The sequence below is a fragment of the Microcaecilia unicolor genome, chromosome 4, assembly GCF_901765095.1.
Source record: "Microcaecilia unicolor chromosome 4, aMicUni1.1, whole genome shotgun sequence".
In the NCBI taxonomy this organism is placed as follows: domain Eukaryota; kingdom Metazoa; phylum Chordata; class Amphibia; order Gymnophiona; family Siphonopidae; genus Microcaecilia; species Microcaecilia unicolor.
In genome coordinates, this window is record NC_044034.1 from 18,326,066 (window position 1) to 18,345,609 (window position 19,544).

A 19,544-nucleotide genomic window follows, 5' to 3' on the forward strand; every position below is an offset into this window, starting at 1 on the left:
TTAAATGATGTACACGTAGCCTGAACCTCCTAAAAGTAGGTCCAGAAATATTCTTAGTGCAACTGTAAGAGGGTGCACCCAAACCATAAATCACCTAGCAATGCACAGGCATATCCACTAGAAGCCTTTCAGATAGTCAGTACTTTCCAAGCTGCAGCTTAAGGCTCTGGCTGCCACAGAACAGCTGCATAGGTCTATTGGGCCTCCAACCTCGCCACTGGGAAGCTGCAGGACACTCAAAACTGTGGGTGACCCAAAGACTCCCACAGGAGTCTGGAAATTGCCCCAGGCCTCCTTCTCAGAAGCCATTAAATAACAAATATGACGAAACTGGGAGCAATCCACCCCAATTCCCCAGTCACATCTTCTGAAAGACCTGCACATAAAACTGCCAGAATTGCAGGCGAATCTGGCCCCACAGGAGCTCCGGCGCTTCAGCCATGTCATTGGCACAACAGGAAATATGGCATGTGCCCAAGAAAACAGCTGCCCTGCACCCACCAAAACAAGCCAAGAAGGAGCACAACACTCCAGAGTCAGGCTGTACAGTGGAGCTCCGGCATGGGAAACAGCAGCAGCCCAGCAGCTCCCCACATCAGGAGCCGCTTTTGCTCTTCCCCACTAGCACAGGTAATGACTACTCACTCCCCTTGGGAATTGCTGTCACATGCCAAGTTGGTCCTCAGATCCCTGAGTCGGTACTGCAAACTGGTATCAGCTCGCTGCGCTGGATGAATCTGACTGAGGTTTTTTTTTTTGTTTGTTGTTTTTAATGCAGGAAAGAATGCTGGAGCAAAAGAAACCTCAGACTTTTAGTCAGGAGAGTGAGAACCACAAACCCTGGGCAGGCAGAGAGGAGGGGGCGATAGGGGAGGAAAACCACCAGGTGTGCACCAAGTCCCAGGATCGGGACACCTCAGACCCCAGAAACTCGACTACACCCAGGGGACCAGGTCAGGAGCCAATCAATCCAGAGCTGCACAGTTATGACCATTCACCTGCTAGACAAAGAGGTGGTTGCACATGATCACATATAGTAAACCTATGAAGTTCTCTCTAGCTCTACTGGACATAACCCACAAGTCTCTGGATTAATCTGTGAGACACTTTGGAAAATGGTTTTCAAAAGTTTTCTATGATAGGTACTATGCTCCTGAGAGGTTGAAAAAAAAAAAAAAAAGCATCCTTCAGAGCAATGTTGGAGGAACTGTGGGGAAAGGGGTACTATTTTTTCATACACGGTGGACACATACTGTAGTTCAGCCTTACTGGACATCAGTCTTGGATCTGGTGCAGCAGGTACTACAAAAGCCTTACCAACGGTGGGCAGAGTGTGCCTATTGCATTTCAAGCCAGTGGACGTCACTACAGAAGACAATGCTACATGTGTCACATTATTCAAAAAGCAGATTTTCTTTTTCAAATATTCAAATTGACTGCACTGAGGCATGGCTGTTTGTTGTCTTTTTCAATAGAAATCAAACAAAATAAAACATGGAAAAGAAAATATGATGATACCTTTTTTATTGGACATAACTTAATACATTTCTTGATTAGCTTTCGAAGGTTGCCCTTCTTCGTCCGATCTGACGAAGGGCAACCTTCGAAAGCTAATCAAGAAATGTTAAGTTATGTCCAATAAAAAAGGTATCATCTTATTTTCTTTTCCATGTTTTATTTTGTTTGATTTCTATTGATATCCTTAAGAGTGGACTAACACTGCTACCACACTCCTTGTCTTTTTCAAAAATCTGGCAAACTTATGAGCACTGGAGATCTTAAATTGGGTTGGCAAACCCAGTGAAAGTGGTATCACGACTCCAAGGGTGCACACGTTTGTAGTTGACATTACACAATTATCTTTGCTGTTTGTGTTACTTTTTGAAATAAAGAATTAAAAAAAATAAAATAAAAAACTTGTTCCTCACAGGAGTCTCCTAACTAAGCTGAATAGCTTGAGGTTGTGACCAAAGGTGGTGAACTGGATTGGAAACTGGTTGATACAGGGTGGTAAATGGAATCAAGTCAAAATAAAGAGATGAGTAGTGAAATGTTCTGGACATAACATCCAAAAGAGCCCTCCCATGCCCCTCCCCCCCTCCCAAAAAAAACCCACTCTCCACACACATATATAGTCAAACATCCATACATACTTTTCTTGTAGTTCCGCCACTGCTAAACGGTCAGCATCTGGATCAGTTGCCAATACCACCCTGGCACCCTCTTTTTCTGCAAGTCTCAAAGACAGCTCCTGAAAATGTGATTTCCAAAAAAGTAGAAATATTAGTCTGTAATAATCCAGGTGTTTTACCTAATATAATGAATTGACCTGTCCCAACATTTTGATTTTATGTACCAAATCTACTAATTGAAGGTATGTATTAAAGAGACTGCACAGTTAAACTAGTATAAAAGCATATTTCCAAAATACAATTTAACTTATTTTCTGAAAAAAGCAACTCCGTGATCACATTGGTTATGTGAACTGCATCATGTGCATTAGAACATCTGTAAAAATTTCTAGAAAACAAAGCTTTTCAGTCTATAGCGAGGGACCCAGGTGACATATGTGGATTCTCCTCCACTCTGGAGATTCTCCTATCCCAGGTCTAGAGAGCTAAATGGGAACAGGAATAGTGGGGATTCTGTGGGGATGGACCCAGGTCATGTGGGATTCCTTCGGAACTATATGGAGAACCGACCTTTCCCTCCCCCGAGCCGCAGGGGTGTCCTCCCTGCACATACCTCAAGGAACCCTGGTGGTCTAGTGGCTTTTTTGGAGCAGGAAAGATACCCCATTCTTTCCTGCCCACTACTGCTGATCCTCTCACTGCTGCTTTTTTAAAATGGCCCCAAGGCTTCCGCTAACGGCCTCGCGAGACCTCTGCGGAAGTCTTGTGAGGCCCCTGCTTGAAGTCTCGGAAGTAATTTTTAAAAAGCAGCAGCGGCTAAAGAATCAGCAGCAGAGGGCAGGAAAGTGGGGATCTTTCCTGCCCCAAAGAAGCCACTAGACCACCAGGGTTCCTTGAAGTATGTGCGGGGAGGGCACCCAGAGCTGAAGGGGAGGTGAATGGATGTTGGTCGGTTCTTCATGGGTGGGGGCTGTAAAAAGTGTGAGTGTGGGGGTACAGGGAGGCAGGGAAAAAAAAAAAAAAAAAAGACTGGTAAGGAGCAATGAAGTTAGACTGAGAACAGGAGACGGTACGAGGCTCTCTCGCCCATTATATGGCTTGAAGCCAGTAGGCGGAGATTGACACCACACTGGTTCACTAAAACAATAGCAAATGCTATTGACATTAGCAAAAATTATTAGAAATAATGGACTGTTTATGCGTGGTCCATCTGTAAAAAGTCAAAAGCTGTTCCAGTTGGCTAGGCAGTGTCTTAAAAGGTGGGGCAAAAAAAGTTTTTTTTTTTTTTTTTTTAACTTGACAGCTTTTTAATTTAAAAGTTTCCCATATGTAGATATACATATCATTAAATAAAAACTTAATATTGCTAAAACAGCTTCAAAACTTATAGTTAGTAGAAACAGCACTAATAAAGGCTGTATTTTTGCTCATTTTTCTACACTGTTCTGTACAATACAGTAATATATGGCCAAATTTCAGTGAGGATATCCTGCTTACTGATGGGTTCATCTTAACTGTTATAAAACCAGGCTATCCAAGGCAAATTACAAAGATTGGAAGTAAAAGTAAAATTAAATTCTCCTTTCATTGAGGCACATGGAATCACATCTTCACCTCATATTCTGTTTTGAGAATGTTTCAGGGACAAGTGGTTTTCATAAGTCAAAATAAAAATAAATATTTTTTTCATGTAGATCTTAGGGGGGGGGGGGGGGGGAGCAAGGTGACTGTGGTGCAGTGTGGCAGGGGATTGGCAGGCCAGGGGCTGAGATGGAGGAAAAATATAAACAGGATGGAGTCGTTTCAGAGGGCGGCTATGAAATTAGTAAGCAGTCTTGAATGCAAAAATTATAGGCATAGCCGCCGAGAGGGGGGCAGGAGGGACAAAATTCCCCGGGGTCCAAGGAGGGCCCGGCGCCGCAGTCCCACCTGCCCTCCGTCGTTGACCGTCTGCCACCAGGCCGGGCCCCCTGCATTGAAATCACAGCACCTCTCACCTCTGTGTGAAAGTGCTGCAGGCAGCAGATCGCCTCCCTTTGGGCCTCCTTCCCTCCCTGTGTCCCGCACTCGTCTGATATAACTTCCGCGAGGGCAGGACACAAGGAGGGCCAAAGGGAGGCATCTGCTGCCCTGCTGCGCTTTCACACGGAGGTGAGAGGCGCTGTGATTTCAATGCAGTGGCAGACGGAGGGGGGCGGGAGAAGGGGGGAGCGGCCTTGCCCCAGGCCCAGCCCAGTCTCTCGGCGGCCCTGATTATAGGAACAGGCTTATGAACCTCAACATGTATACGATGGAAGAGTGGAGGGAGAAAGGAGACATGATAGAAACGTTTAAATATCTCAAGGGCATTTATGTACAGGAAGAGAGCCTTTTTCAAATGGAGAGCTCGGGAATGAGGGGGCATACGACAAAGTTAAGAGGGAACAGGCTTAGGAGTAACCCAAGGAAGTATTTCACAGAAAGGGTGGTGGAGGCGTGGAATGGCCTCCCAGTGGACGTGGTGGAGTCAAGGACTGTTCCAGAATTTAAAAAGGCATGGGATAAGCATGTGGGATCACTTAGGAACAGGAAGAATTAGGGGTTACAGAGGATGGGTCATATGGCCTTTATCTGCCGTCATGTTTCTATGTTTCTACTTGCAGCATGGACGGGTTAGATTCTCCACGGGGATGGGGATCTGTCCCCGTGCAACTCTCTATCCAGGTCTGCAGTTTCATAGTCAGTTTTCAGCAATAGCCCACACTCTTTTCTGTGATATTGACAGTAGATTACAAGAGAGGTACAGAAAGATTATTGCTAGCTTTCCTTGCCCCTTTGTGATAGGGGCAACAACACATTCTTGAGATTGTTATTGCATTTTGGATGTGCTAAAAATATAAATCCCAAAGTATAAGGAGTAATGTCAAACAGCCAAAGAAGAATGAACCGTCTCATTTCACTGAATTGCTGTCACCCGAAAACATTACAAGTAAATGAAGTTGCTTACATGTACCTGGTGTTCTCTTATGACAGCAGTTCAGTAACACAAGTTAGGTAACAGTGCATGGTGTCTGAACACAATCCTCAGTGGTTTCTAGAAGAGACTTCCCATTCTGACATAACCTTGGCAGCAATATTTTGAACTGTAACCATGCCAAAGACTTAGATATCACCAGTGAATTGCAGGTGATTGAGATCATCAGATTGGCACAGGTTTAACAGAGGATGTGTGCTATTAACTGAAGAGCACAATTTTGAACCATAGAGGGCACAGTTAAAAGACAGCATTAAATCTTAGAAGCCAATCTAGATGGAAAGTTTGAAATATTTTAATTACCAGTACAGATTCGCCTTCCTCTGGATTTGGACATGTTACAGTAGAAAAATTAGGATCTGGATGCATTTGTTCAGGAACTGGAATAGGTGCATTAAAACCAAAGGCTTTGAAAGCTGACTGCACGTAGTCATGTCCAACTCCATGAAATGATGTGTGAACAAACTTCAAAGTAGTCTTCATGTTCAGCTCCCTGTAAAACAAACCCACTCAAATTAACCCAACAGGATTTTGGAACAAAACTAAGAAATAATCAAAAATAGGTTAGTTCTATGGGAACCTGGTTTGTTTGAGAAAACAGCTTTTCAAGACAGAGATACAGATATATTAGGGCTTTAAGCATTAATCACAATTTAAAAAAAAAAGAAAAAAAAAAAATCACATTGCAGCATCTGTCTCCTCCAGACATCTCTTCTGCTCTCTTCCATTCCCAACTCCTGACCTCAGCAAAATCTGATATCTTTCCCCCCCCCCCCCCCCCCCCCCCAGGATTCAAAATCTCCCACCACCACCCCTGGGATATCAGGGGGACCAGTCTACTAAAAATGCTGGCTACTCCTACATCTTAATGGCTTGATTTTGTGCGTTTTGCACTTGGACTTTTTTTTTTTTTTCCGAAAAAAGGACCAAGAAACAAAATGGCCAAATCACAAAACATTGTTCAAAGCAGTATTTAAAAAAAAGGTTTTTCTTTTTTTAAAATGACCTTTCCTATTCAGATTTTGGACATTTTTTGCAAAACATCCAAAGTCAGACATATCAAAAATGCCCTGCCACGTCTTCCATAATTTTATTCTTTATAATAGTTTCCACTGTTTTCCCTGGCACTGAAGTCAGGCTTACCAGTCTATAATTTCCCAGATCGATCTTGGAACTCTTAAAATTAAAAAAATTAAATTAAATTAAAAAAAATCAGCATTACATTGGCCACCCTCCAATCTTCAGATACTATGGATAATTTTAATGACAGGTTACAGATCACCAACAGATCAGCAATTTCATGTTTGAGTTCTTTCAGTACCCTGGGGTGTATGCCATCAAGTCCAGGTGATTTATCACTCTAGCTTGTCAATTTGGCTCAGTATGTCTTCTAGGTTCACCGAGATTTTTCAGTTCCTTCGCATAGTCATCTCTGAAAACCATTTCTGGTACAGGTGGATCTCATACATCTTCTTCTGTCAAGACCGAAGCAAAGAATTCAATTTCTCCGCTATGGCCTTGTCCATCCTGAGTGCCCCTTATTGCTCCTTCATGATCTAACAGTCCCATGAATTCCCCCCCACAAGCTTTCTCCTTGTGATGTACCTGAAAAAGGTGTTACTATGAATTTTTGTCTCCACAAGTTTTTCATCATGTTCCCTTTTAGCCTTCTTTATCAGTGCTTTGCATGTAGCTTGACACTGCTTATTTTCTTCATTCATATCCTTTCCATTCTTTTAAGCATGCTCTTTTGGCTCTAATAGCCTCTTTCACTTCAACTTTTAACCATGCTGGCTGTCATTTGCTCTTTGCACCTTTAACACATGGAATACATCTGGTCTGGGCTCCCACGATGGTATTGTTAAACCATGTCCACACCTTAAAGTCCTAATCTTTGCAGTCGACCCTTCCAGCTTTTTAACCATTTTCCTCATTTTGTCATAGTCACTCTTTCGAAAATTGAATGCTGCTACAGTAGATTTCTTTAGTGACCTCACTCCAGATAGTAGCTCAAATTTCATCATGTTATGATCACTGTTTGTCAGCCGATCCAACACCATTACCTCTCATACCATGCCCTGCATTCCACTAAGGACTAGATATAAAATAGCTCCCCTTCTTGTCGGTTCTTGAACAAGTTGCTCCAAGAAATAGCCATTTATTACATCTAAGAATTTTACCTCCCTAGCGCTCCCTGCTATAGGATTTATCCAGTCAATATTGGGTAACTGAAATCACCCATTATAAAGTTGCCCAATTTCTGTAAACACGTGTTCATTTGCTGTTCATTCTGTCCTGATGGATGGTAGTACAGCCCTACCAGCATACTCTCTTCATAAATGAAATTTCTATCCACAAGGATTCCACGCTGCTATCTGTATTATGTAGAATATTTTGCTTGACTCAATTCCCTTTAACATATAGCGCAACCCCCAGTTTGGAACTAGAAATACGAGTTGGCTCTATGATATGCACTACAGAATTAAAATTGAACAGATCTACCTAATGTTTTTCACAGCATGTGCCTCACTATGGATGTTCTATTTACTCGTTTCCTTTCCTCTAGATTGTACTGATGTTCCTGGCCTCAGTATATCAGTAGCATTAATAAAGTTACATAATATGCCAATACCAATACAACCTTGGCCATTCTTTTAATCACCCCTCCCCCAAATGTTCTGAAGTTTAATTTGGAAAACTTATTTTTTAGTCACACAAGTATTTAATTCAACAGACATTTCCATCAAGATGTTCAATACACTTCACTTGAATTTTGGCATTCCAATACCTGTAATAACAAATCTTTTTTAGATCTTCCATATAGCTTTTACATATTTCTTCGAGAGGATCTCTTTTAAGAGGACTCGTGTCTGCCAGATTCTCATTCCAGGAACCACTCCATGGTTCAACGTTTTCCTCTATACACTTCAGAATCTCCTTGTCATGAGGAGAAATTATTTGAGCCCCATTTTCCCAATACACCTGCATGAAAATTTGGTAGATAAAATTAAAATAGATTAGAAATGTTCTCCAAAGTCATTTTTCCCAAGGCATGAATACATTTAACCATACGCCTATGAAACTTGCTTAGAGACTTGTGTTCAATTAAAAACTTTAAAAAAAATATTTAAGTTCAATGGATATATCAATAGAAAATCTTATCCTTCACATGGGAAAATTAGGTTCTTACCTTGGTAATTCTCTTTCCTTTAGTCACAGCAGATGAATCCATTAACTGATGGGTTGTATCCTCCTACCAGCAGGTGGAGATAGAGAACACAAAAACCACAGTGACCCTTGGACGGCTAGCCCCATCTGCCTTCAGTATTTGAAATTTCCAAAGCAGAGTGAATAAGAAAGATATCACAAACTTTCCTCACAGTAAACAAATGCCCCAGAACCGGAGCAATAACCACACAAAGGAGGGACGAACTCAACCTCCTGCAATAGAACAGCATGTAGAAACTATAAGAACTGTTCATCAACTCCTCCTAATGAGATACAATATCTGCATGAAAGAACTGAACAAAAACACAAAGTCAGACAGGGAGGGATCATGGATTCATCTGCTGTGACTAAAGGAAAGAAAATGACCAAGGTAAGAACCTAATTTTCCCTTCCTTGTCATCACAGCAGATGAATCCATTAACTGATGGGATGTACAAAAGCACTCCCTACGTAGGGTGGGATCAGGCAACTCCGTGAGCCAGTACCTGCGCTCCAAAATGCGCGTCCTGCTTCGCTGCCACATCCAGCCTGTAATGTCATACAAATGAGAGCTGAGCAGCCCAAGTAGCTGCACCACAGATCTCTTGAAGAGAAAGGACATTGTTTCAGCCCACGAGGAAATCGCTCTCGCTTCAGGGGGAGCCCGCCCTGAAAGCAGATAACCAGATAAAATGACTTCTCTGAGCCAACGGGCTATAGTGGCCTTAGATGCCGGGCACCCGCGTCGAGGACCTGTCAACAAGACAAAGATGATCAGAAGTCCTGAAGTCATTTGGCATCTGTAGATACTGCAACAGAGCCCTGCGGACATCCAAAAGAAGTAATTGCCCAAAGGAATACGGAAAGTTCTCCCTATAAAAGGAAGGTAGAAAAATGGGCTGGTTTAGGTGAAACGCTGAAACCACCTTAGACATAAAGGAAGGCACTGTACGTATCATCATCCCAGACTCTGAGAACTGCAGAAAAGGGTCCCAATAGGAAAGCGCCTGAAGCTCAAGATACGCATCTAGCCGAAGTAATGGCCACCAAAAAGACTGGTCTTTGAGTCACATCCTTCTCAGAGGCTCGCTTAAGCGGCTCAAAAGGCGAACGCTGGAGAGCCTTCAACACCAGCCCCAGGTTCCAGGCCACACAAGGCAACCGCACGGGAGGGCGGAGCCGAAGCGCCCCTCTGAGAAATCAGGCAATGTCTGGATGAGCAGCAAGGGACAAGCCAGAGACTTTCCCTCGGTAGCATGCCAACGCTGCCACTTGCACCCGAAGGGAATTGTAAGCCAGGCCTTTTTGTAAGCCATCCTGCAAAAAGTCCAGGACCAGCGAGACCGTAGCCCGCATGGGTGTGACCTCTTTCGGGGCACACCACTCCTCAAACTTACGCCATATCCAAGCATAGGCTGCGGAAGTAGACCGCTTGCGGGCCTGCAAGAGAGTGGAGATGACCTTGTTAGAGTAGCCCTTATCTCTCAATTGCTCCCTCTCAAGAGCCAGCCGTGACCAAATCAGCAGGGATCCTCCATAGTCACCGGGCCTTGATCCAACAGGTTCGGAACCCGAAGCAAAGGAAGTGGAGCCTCCACCAGCATCCGGTGGAGATCTGCATATCACGGACGCCTTGGCCAATCTGGAGCGATGAGAATCACCAATTCTCGGTGTAGTCGAATCCGCAGGAGGACTCGCCCTATCAAGGGCCAAGGAGGGAACACATATAGGAGGCCCAAGGGCCAGGGTTGAGCCAGTGCATCCAACCCCGCCGAGCGAGGATCTCTCAGTCTGCTGAAAAAGCGAGGGACTTTGGCGTTTGCACTTGAGACCATAAGATCCATTCCAGGAGTCCCCCATTTGGCACAAATCTGAAGAAACACTTCTGCCAGTTCTCATTCCGCCGGGTCGATTTGATGCCTGCTGAGAAAATTGGCTTGCACGTTGCTCTGACCTGCTATGTGAGCTGATGACAGAAGCTGCAGGTGGAGCTCGGCCCAGAGGCAAATCTGAGCTGCCTCCGCGGCCAGGGCCCTGCACTGAGTGACTCCCTGACGATTTATGTAGGCCACCGCTGTCATGTTGCCTAACAGAACCCGGACAACAAGCCCCTTCTGAGTCTTGTGGAAGGCCAAAGAGCCTGGAATATCGCTCAGTTCCAAGCGATTGATGGACCACCCCGCTTCCACGGGTGTCCACTGACCCTGAGCAAAGCTTCCCTGGCAATGCGCTCCCCAGGCTAAAAGGCTGGCATCCGTGATCACCAGGCACCAAGAAGGAAGTGCGAGTGGCATTCCTCGTCGCAGCATCCTGTCGGAGAGCCACCAATCCATACTGTGCCGGGCCGAAGGGAGCCACATGAGTTTGCGTTGATATTCCTGGGAAATTGGAGACCATTGATGGAGCAGGGCAATCTGTAGTGGCCTCATATGCGCTCTCGCCCAGGGAACCACTTCCAAGGTGGCAGTCATTGACACCAGTAGCTGGACAAAGTCACAAGCTCGAGGGCGAGGCATCTGCAGGAGCAGACAAACCTGATTCTGAAGCTTGCACCTCCTGTGGTTGGGGAGAAAAAGACAAACCCCAAGGCCGTGTCGAACCGGACCCCCAAATACTCGAGAGACTGAGAGGGGGGTCAGGTGACTTTTGGGTATATTGACCACCCAGCCCAGAGTCTGCAGGACTGTCATCACTCTGGCTGTGGCAAGACGACTTTCGTCTGCCAAATCCGCTCTGATGAGCCAGCCGTCGAGATAAGGATGAACTCTGATACCCTCTCGCCTGAGAAAGGCAGCTACCACCACCATTACCTTGGAAAAGGTACGGGGAGCTGTGGCTAGGCCGAAAGGCAAGGCCCGAAACTGAAAATGCTGGCCCAACACCGCAAACTGGAGGAATCGCTGGTGCGGGGGCCAAATAGGAATGTGCAAGTAAGCTTCCTTGAAGTCCAGAGACGTAAGAAACTCTCGTGGCTGAACCGCCACAATGACGGAGCGCAGGGTTTCCATGCGGAAGTGTCTCACTCTTAAGGCCTCGATTACTTGTCATAAGTTGAGGATCGGTCTGAAAGACCCGCCTTTTCGAGGGACCACAAAATAAATGGAGTAGCAACCGCAGCCGCATTCGGCGGGAGGCACCGGGATCACTGCTCCAAGGTGCAGCAAGACTTGCAAGGTCTCCTCTACCGCTGCCCGTTTGACGGCCAAGCCGCAGCGGGACTCCAAAAACACGTCTCACCAGAGCTCCGAATTCCAATCGATAACCTTCTCTGATCAGGTCCAGGACCCACTGATCCAAAGTTATCTTGGTCCACTCCTCGAAAAAGAGGGAAAGACGTCCTCCTACTGCAGGAATAGAGGAGTGGACCGGCGTCCCATCATTGTGGAGCACGCCCCTGAACTCCTGGCCGCGACCCGGCCGCTGCAGAACGTTTGTCTGAGCGAAAGGAGTTCCTCTGCTGAAAATGGGCACATTGAGAAAAACCAGCAGAGCGCCCCAGGGGATACCTGCAAGCTTCACGGAAGCGAGGTCTGGAAGAGGAGGGAAACACAGGACCCTTGGAAGAAGGCCTCGGCCTATCCTCAGGTAACCGCTGGGGCTTAGAATCCCCTAGGTCTTTAACAATCTTCTCCAAATCCTCTCCAAATAACAGGAGGCCCCGAAAGGGTAACCTCACCAGCCTTTGCTTAGAGGCCATGTCAGCCGCCCAATGCCACAGCCAAAGAAGGTGGCGGGCAGAAACTGCCACAGACATCTGCTAAGCCGAAGCTCTAACCAGATCATAAAGGGCATCAGCCAAAAATGACAGGGCTGACTCCATCCACAGGGCAACCTCAGAGAGGAACCCCGCACCCTCCGCGGGCTGCTCCACCGCCTGTTGTAACCAGGAAAGACAGGCGCGGGCTGCATAGGAACTGCAAATCGATGCCCTTAAGGCAAGGCCCGATATTTCAAAGGGCCGCTTCAATGCGGATTCTAGCCGCTGGTCCTGCATGTCTTTCAAAGCGAGCCCTCCTTCTGCTGGGAGAGTGGTCTTTTTTGTCACAGCCGTGACTAGGGCATCCACTTTAGGCATCCCAAAAAGGGCCAAATGGACCTCACTCAGAGGGTAAAGCTGACCCATAGCCCTGGCCACTTTCAAAGGCCCATCGGGGTCAGACCATTGAGCTGAAATAAGCTCCTGGATGGAGTCATGCACAGGAAAGGCCCGCGTAGGCTTCTTTGTGCTCACCATCCTAAGATTAACAGAGGAGGCCTTGCCTTCAGCAGGATCATCAATCGAGAGGCCCTGCAAGGCGTCAGCAATGAGAGCTGGCAACTCGTCGTGGTGGAAAATCCAAACCGCATTGGGATCATCCAAATCCAGTGGCAAACAGGCACCCTCCTCTGGATCATCTGTCCCTGAGGACCTGCCAGATCCCTCAGACTCCCCACAGCCTGACCATGGGGGGGAAAGGAAATGCACCACTTTCAGACGGGGAATTTACCAGTCTATGTTTAGCGTGTTTCCAATGCTCAGGGGAGGAAACATCTGAAGCCATTCCCGGGGCATCAACACCCGGAGGGAACCCAGGATGCAACGCAGCGTCAGACACCTGCGGCAGACCTCTTTTCAGCATGAAGGCCTTATGCATCAGTAGCACAAACTCAGGGGAGAAAAACTCACCCTGGCCCTCTGTCTCCGAATTAGGTGAAACGGAGGTTGGAGCTCCTCTGGCAGCCTCGAAACGAGGCATCCCCCTGCACTCAAGACTCCTCCGCCATCGCGGGGGTCGAGGCATGCGACACTTCCAAAATAGCGCCCGCTGCCAGCTCCAATGAGCAGGAAGAATCATCGCTCGCCATGCTCGTACTAGCTCGAGTGTCTAAGGAGCGTGTACTGCAAAGCCCCGCTGCTGACCTGCACTTACCACAGCGGGAGCAGCACTTAACTCCTTCAGCAGCCGTCGCCCGACTGGACGGAAATATAGCAATAAAATGGCGGCGGCGCGCAAAAACTCACCCCGTTCGGAACACTGTCCGTGGGAACCTCCACAGAGGAGCTGGACACCACTCTCACCTCAGAAGACCGAGTCAACGAGCTCCAGTCAAGCTGCACTGAACCAGAATCTCTGGAGAAAGCCTCAGAACAGCCACGCAGTAAAAGAGCGCTTTTTTTTTTTTTTTAACGCTGTGAGGAAAGTTGGAGGCAGGCAGCAACAGAGGGACTCCGGGAGGAGGGGGGGAATAGGTAAGGCAGGGAAAGGGCGAACATATATGCCTTTAAAGTGGGCATCACCAGCCAGAACACCCCTGCTCAACTGGCAAAGTACAGGAGCCACCCCAGGCAGAAATCCAGGAGCTGATCAAGCTACGTCCACACCTGCTGGGAGACAGAGAAATACTGAAGGCAGATGGGGCTAGCCGTCCAAGGGTCACTGTGGTTCTTCAGTGTTCTCTATCTCCACCTGCTGGTAGGCAGATACAACCCATTAGTTAATGGATTCATCTGCTGTTGATGACAAAGGAAACTAATTTGTCAGACACCTTGCACCAGAGACAGGCTTTTCATTGACAAAATAAGACTATACTATTAAGGATTATTACAACATCTTGGCTATAGCTCCAGTGTCTACATCACCCCTGAGATTCTCAACCCAGTCCTCATGACACCTAGCCAGACAGGTTTTCAGGATACCCACAATGAATATGCATGAGAGATCTGCATAATGGAGGTATGACATGCAAATCCCTCTTATGCATATTCATTGTGGGTATCCTGAAAACCTGACTGGCTAGGTGTGTCCCAAGGACCCCCTGCTTTAGACAGATAAATGAGCACAACCCAATAGAGGTTTTTTGTGTTTTGGTTTTTTAAAATACAGAAAAAAGTTTCATGTCCTTCTCCAGACAAAACTCAATACGCTTGGGGCCAATACTATGCTCAACTTCAGCAAAGAGAAAAAGCAAAAAAAAAAAAACAAAAAACCACAGCCTTCTTTCTTTGGACTGCATTATCTAAACAGTGCTGGTTTTATCAGTATACATCCTGTCCTACTTGTTTGGGGAGGGGGGTGTGGAAATCAGGTATGGTCATGAGTTCTTGGCATCATAAAAGCTGGCTACCATCTCAGCACTCATCAAAAACATTTCCATGAATAACACAAATCTGTCACCGTAAGAAAATACAAAATTTTTAAAAACATTTTAACGTGCTCAGATTCTCAAAAGGACCGTCACAGACCATCAGATCTTTATACATCCACAGGCAACTAATCATCGCACATTATTTCATGATACTTGTGTGCCATAACGTGCAGACTTCTAACAAAACAAAGAAATTACTTAGCTTTCTGAATCAAAGTTCTTGGGTCCTGACATGGATCATGTTTGGCGGAGCAGCTGTTTCAAGGAACCCAACCGAGTTTCTTCAAAGTAACAGTGAGAGTCCCCTTATTCATGGTCCATATCGGACCATGATTCAGAAAGCTAAGTGATTTCTTTATTAATTTGTTACAAGTCTGCACATTATGGCACACAAAGCATGAAATAATGTGTGATGGTTAGTTGCCTATGGACATATAAAGATCTCAGTCAGTTACAGCCCTTTTGAGAATCTATGAGCACATTAAAAATATTTAAAACGAATTAGTATTTTCTTATGGAGACGAGATTACTGTTATGCGTTATTCAAGGGAATGTTTTTGATGGCATATATAGATTTTCCAATGTAAGACATTTTTCTCCTATCATTGTGTTATGGTTACCATCTCAGTACTGCCACTTCTCCCAAAGACCCCAATATGGTCTCAAATACCTCTCTTTCAAGAAGTGTTACATTTCCTACAAGCCAATGCAACAGAACCCACTCCATTAAAGGAGGACGTGGTAGAAGTGCGGGGGGGGGGGGGGGGGGGGGGGGGGTCTATTTCAGATATTTCTCCTCCACTAGAATGGGAATAGTATGTCCTATCCTAAATCAGAGATCTAAACTTTTTCAAAACAAAAACCTTGCTGATCTCAAAGATGCCTAGGCACATATTCCATTTCATCCCAAATGCAGGAAATATCTTTGCTTCATTTTGTACATCTGTTATTACCTATACAAAGTACTTTTGATCCTCCTCAGCCTCAAGGGTTACACAAGACTTCAAGATTTCCAATTACAAATAATTCAAGCTATTTACATACTAGGAATTCAGAAACCTCTAGCAGATAAAAGTTCTTCAGTTCCACAAACAGTCTCTAGATCAAATTATACAAGCACTTTTCAAGAGTGCCCCTATTCAAAAAAAAAAAAAAAAAAGTGCTGTATAATTTGATCTAGAGACTGTTTGTGGAACTGAAGCCAAAACTCAAAGCTTCCTCTCCATTATTCTGTGCACCTTTTTCCAGATCACCTAACAAGGGGTGCACTAATAGTAAAACTGGGCTTAACCTCTGCTTTACATTTTTCCACTCATCCCTTTAATAGTAAAGTCCATGCACAAATTTCAGAAGTGGCCCCAACATAATGGATTCTTATAGCACTGTACTGGCCTCAGAGCTTTCCTTTCTCAGTTCTTCCACTCCGACTCCAGCCTTTTCTACCTTGAAAATATAGGAGCTCTTTTGCATCCAAACCTCAAATCACTGCTCTGACAGCACAAACTGAGTAGCACTTAATTGCTTACCTGGGCCTTCTACCTCAAATTGAGGACATTTTGGTGGCAGCAAGAAAGCCTTCCACCATAATTTCCACATTTGCAAAAGTCAAGGAAAGAATTTAGCACATAAAATTCACTTTCTTATTCTATTAAACCAGTGCAGACAAGTGGGGCATACCAAAGCTACTAGTCTCAGGACAGAAGATCCCACTGAATATACGGCACAAGTCCACCCAACTCAAAAACTTGTCATAATAGTCGGGGGGGGGGGGGGGGGGGGGGGGAGAGGAAGGCCAAGTAGCCAAGTGTCCAGCCCAGTTCTCCAAGCAATTATGTCCCATGCTGTGCAGAGGGCAATGAATAAGTAATCACAATGCAGGGCATACAGACAAACCCATTACCACACCTATAGAGAAGAGGATCATGGCTTCACTAAGACTCCAGGGACAGAGAGATACAGCTCCACTCCTATGTTGTTGCTAATTTGAGTAAGAACTCGGAGGCAACTACATACAGCCTGAGCACTGAAAGGAAACATCTAACTCTACAACTGGAGCCAATTATTATGCACCCATAAACTGCAAGGAGTCATTAGATGAACCACACACCACAACCTAAGTCAGGCCTGGTCACAGCATTACCAAAAATGTGCTAATCAAGCACCAATATGTACAAAAAAAGAACTCTGAACATTAAATACTGGCCAGAGTCAAATCACCACCAGGAGGCAACCTTAAGCAGGTCCTAAACCTGTGGTCACTGGTCTGAAGGGGCCGAATGGCTGCTGTGTTTACCTTGCCCTGTTCACATGGAGGTGCCAGAAGCAGGGCTTGTCCAGGGTGGTAGGCTGGACATGGCCCAGGGACAGTCCCAGCGATTCCTAGTTGGGGGGGTCCTGGGTACTCTATGGAATGTATTTATCAAGGGCCTTACAACAGGTGGCTGAGGCTGAATCAGAAGGGCAGAGCTCAGACCAGGCTGGAGTTGAAATGCCTTGAGGTTGAACAGATCCTGGAGGTCCTGAGTGCAGAGGACTCTAAGGGTATGGCAAGCAGGGATGCAGTACCTGGGAAGAGCGGCCTTAGCGAGTAGTGCTACCCTGTGACAGAGCAGAAGTGGATTTGAGGAAGGCCAAGTTTGTCTTACAACCTGGTAGACAGTGAGACTTGGGAAGTCAGGGCCAAGCGGTGCCCAGTGTAGACACAAACTAACAGTGGGAATTCCAGGAAGATACAAGGTGGTTGGGTTGCCTGGTGGAAGGGTGACAAAGTGTGTGCCATGGACCAAAAGGAGCACGCCACACGGAAGAGAGGTTGTGACTATAAGAAGTGACTTTGTATAGTTATTTCTGACCTGTGGAGAGAACAGGTTACATGCTTCTCTGCATGTAAATAGTTTCCTTTCATCTTTAACCTGTGTGGCTGTATTTATCAAGAGCCCAGGCCTACCCACTAATCACACTGCCACACTATCCTAGCATGCAAGTTTTCATGCTTATTTTATTAGGAGTTATTTACCTCCATTTTGAAGGAATTCAATCAAGGCAATATACAGTAAGACTAAATCAAACATAAGCAACAGAATTACAGGAGTAAAAATATTCAAAATAAAGTATGGCAAAGTATACTACTTACAATGTCAACACAATTGATTTAAAAGAACAAATTGGATGGCATGAGCATCAGTACTAAGCAAGAAGGACCGCTTATTAAAAAAAAAAAAAAAATCTTACCAGTAAATGTTGGTTAATATCTCTCTATATAAAACGCACCTCCAACGTTCTATGAAGCCTCTTTTAGCCAAAAGTGAAGGGGGTGAGATCGCATTGTGTCTGCCCCGCCCATGCGTCAAACGTGATGACATCGAGGGCGGAGCAATGACACTCAACCAATCGCATCGCTCGGCAGCGAAGCGTCAGGGAAGGAGGCGGCGCTCTAGACGTCTAGCCTTCCCTTCGCTGTGTTCCGCCTTCTTCTGACGTCAAGGATGACGTCAAAAGAAGGCGGAACACAGCGAAGGGAAACCTAGATGTCGGGAGCGCCGCCTCCTTCCCTGACGCTTCGCTGCCGGAACCGCCACGGAGGTAAATTTTAAAAGAAAAAAAAAAAAAAAAAAACGATGCATGGATGCGAAGTGGGGGAGGAGAAGAGGGCGGGCCAGGCTGGGACATGGGAGAGAGAGGAGCATGGATGCGAGGGGGGGTCATGGAAGGGAGAGAGGGGACTTGCTGGAAAAGGATGAATGGAGGCGGCAGGGGACAGAGGAGCATGGATTGCAGGGCAGGCCTCAGGCAGAGAGGGGAAATGCTGGATAGGGATGAATGGAGGGGGCAGGTGACAGAGTAACATGGATGGCCATGGATTGGGACGGCAGGGCTCAGGGAAAGGGGAATTGCTGGATAGGGATGAATGGAGGGGACAGATGGGCATGGATGGATATGGATTGCAGGGCAGGCCTCAGGCAGAGAGGGGAAATGCTGGAAAGGGATGAATGGAGGGGGCAGGAGACAGAGTAACATGGATGGCCATGGATTGGGAGGGCAGGGCTCAGGGAAAGGGGAATTGCTGGATAGGGATGAATGAAGGGGACAGATGGGCATGGATGGATATGGATTGCAGGACAGGCCTCAGGCACAGAGGAGAAATGCTGGAAAGGGATGAATGGAGGGGGCAGGGGACAGAGGAGCATGGATTGCAGGGCAGGCCTCAGGCAGAGAGGGGAAATGCTGGAAAGGGATGAATGAGGGGGCAGGGGACAGAGGAGCATGGATTGCAGGGCAGGCCTCAGGCAGAGAGGGGAAATGCTGGATAGGGATGAATGGAGGGGGCAGGAGACAGAGTAACATGGATGGCCATGGATTGGGACGGCAGGGCTCAGGGAAAGGGGAATTGCTGGATACGGATGAATGGAGGGGACAGATGGGCATGGATGGATATGGATTGCAGGGCAGGCCTCAGGCACAGAGGAGAAATGCTGGAAAGGGATGAATGGAGGGGGCAGGGGACAGAGGAGCATGGATTGCAGGGCAGGCCTCAGGCAGAGAGGGGAAATGCTGGATAGGGATGAATGGAGGGGGCAGGTGACAGTAACATGGATGGCCATGGATTGGGACGGCAGAGCTCAGGGAAAGGGGAATTGCTGGATAGGGATGAATGGAGGGGACAGATGGGCATGGATGGATATGGATTGCAGGGCAGGCCTCAGGCAAAGAGGAGAAATGCTGGAAAGGGATGAATGGAGGGGGCAGGGGACAGAGGAGCATGGATGGCCACACACACACACTCTCTATCACACTGTGTCTCACATACACACTTGCACACACTCTCATTCTCACACACACACTCTCTCACAAACACACTCACACCCAGACTCACTCTCTCTCACACACTCACACTTTCACTCTGACTCTCAAACAGTCACTCTCACATACACTCTCCCAAACATACACACTCCGAGGAAAACCTTGCTAGCGCCCGTTTCATTTGTGTCAGAAACGGGCCTTTTTTACTAGTTAATATATAAAGTCCTATATATCATTTACACCAAAAAGCTTAGCAGTTTATATTT

General features: G+C 46.4%; 1 protein-coding gene across 1 annotated transcript in view; it reads right to left on the minus strand.

Annotated features, from left to right (window-relative positions):
• Positions 1 to 19,544, minus strand: part of PGM2L1 (phosphoglucomutase 2 like 1) — a 132,192-nt gene that overhangs the window by 54,007 nt on the left and 58,641 nt on the right. The window contains exons 6-8 of the mRNA XM_030199992.1: positions 7,934 to 8,127; positions 5,449 to 5,638; positions 2,154 to 2,251 (exon numbers count right to left, since the gene is read on the minus strand). Of these exons, the coding sequence (XP_030055852.1) occupies positions 2,154 to 2,251; positions 5,449 to 5,638; positions 7,934 to 8,127 (482 nt within the window). The remainder of the gene's footprint in view (positions 1 to 2,153; positions 2,252 to 5,448; positions 5,639 to 7,933; positions 8,128 to 19,544) is intronic.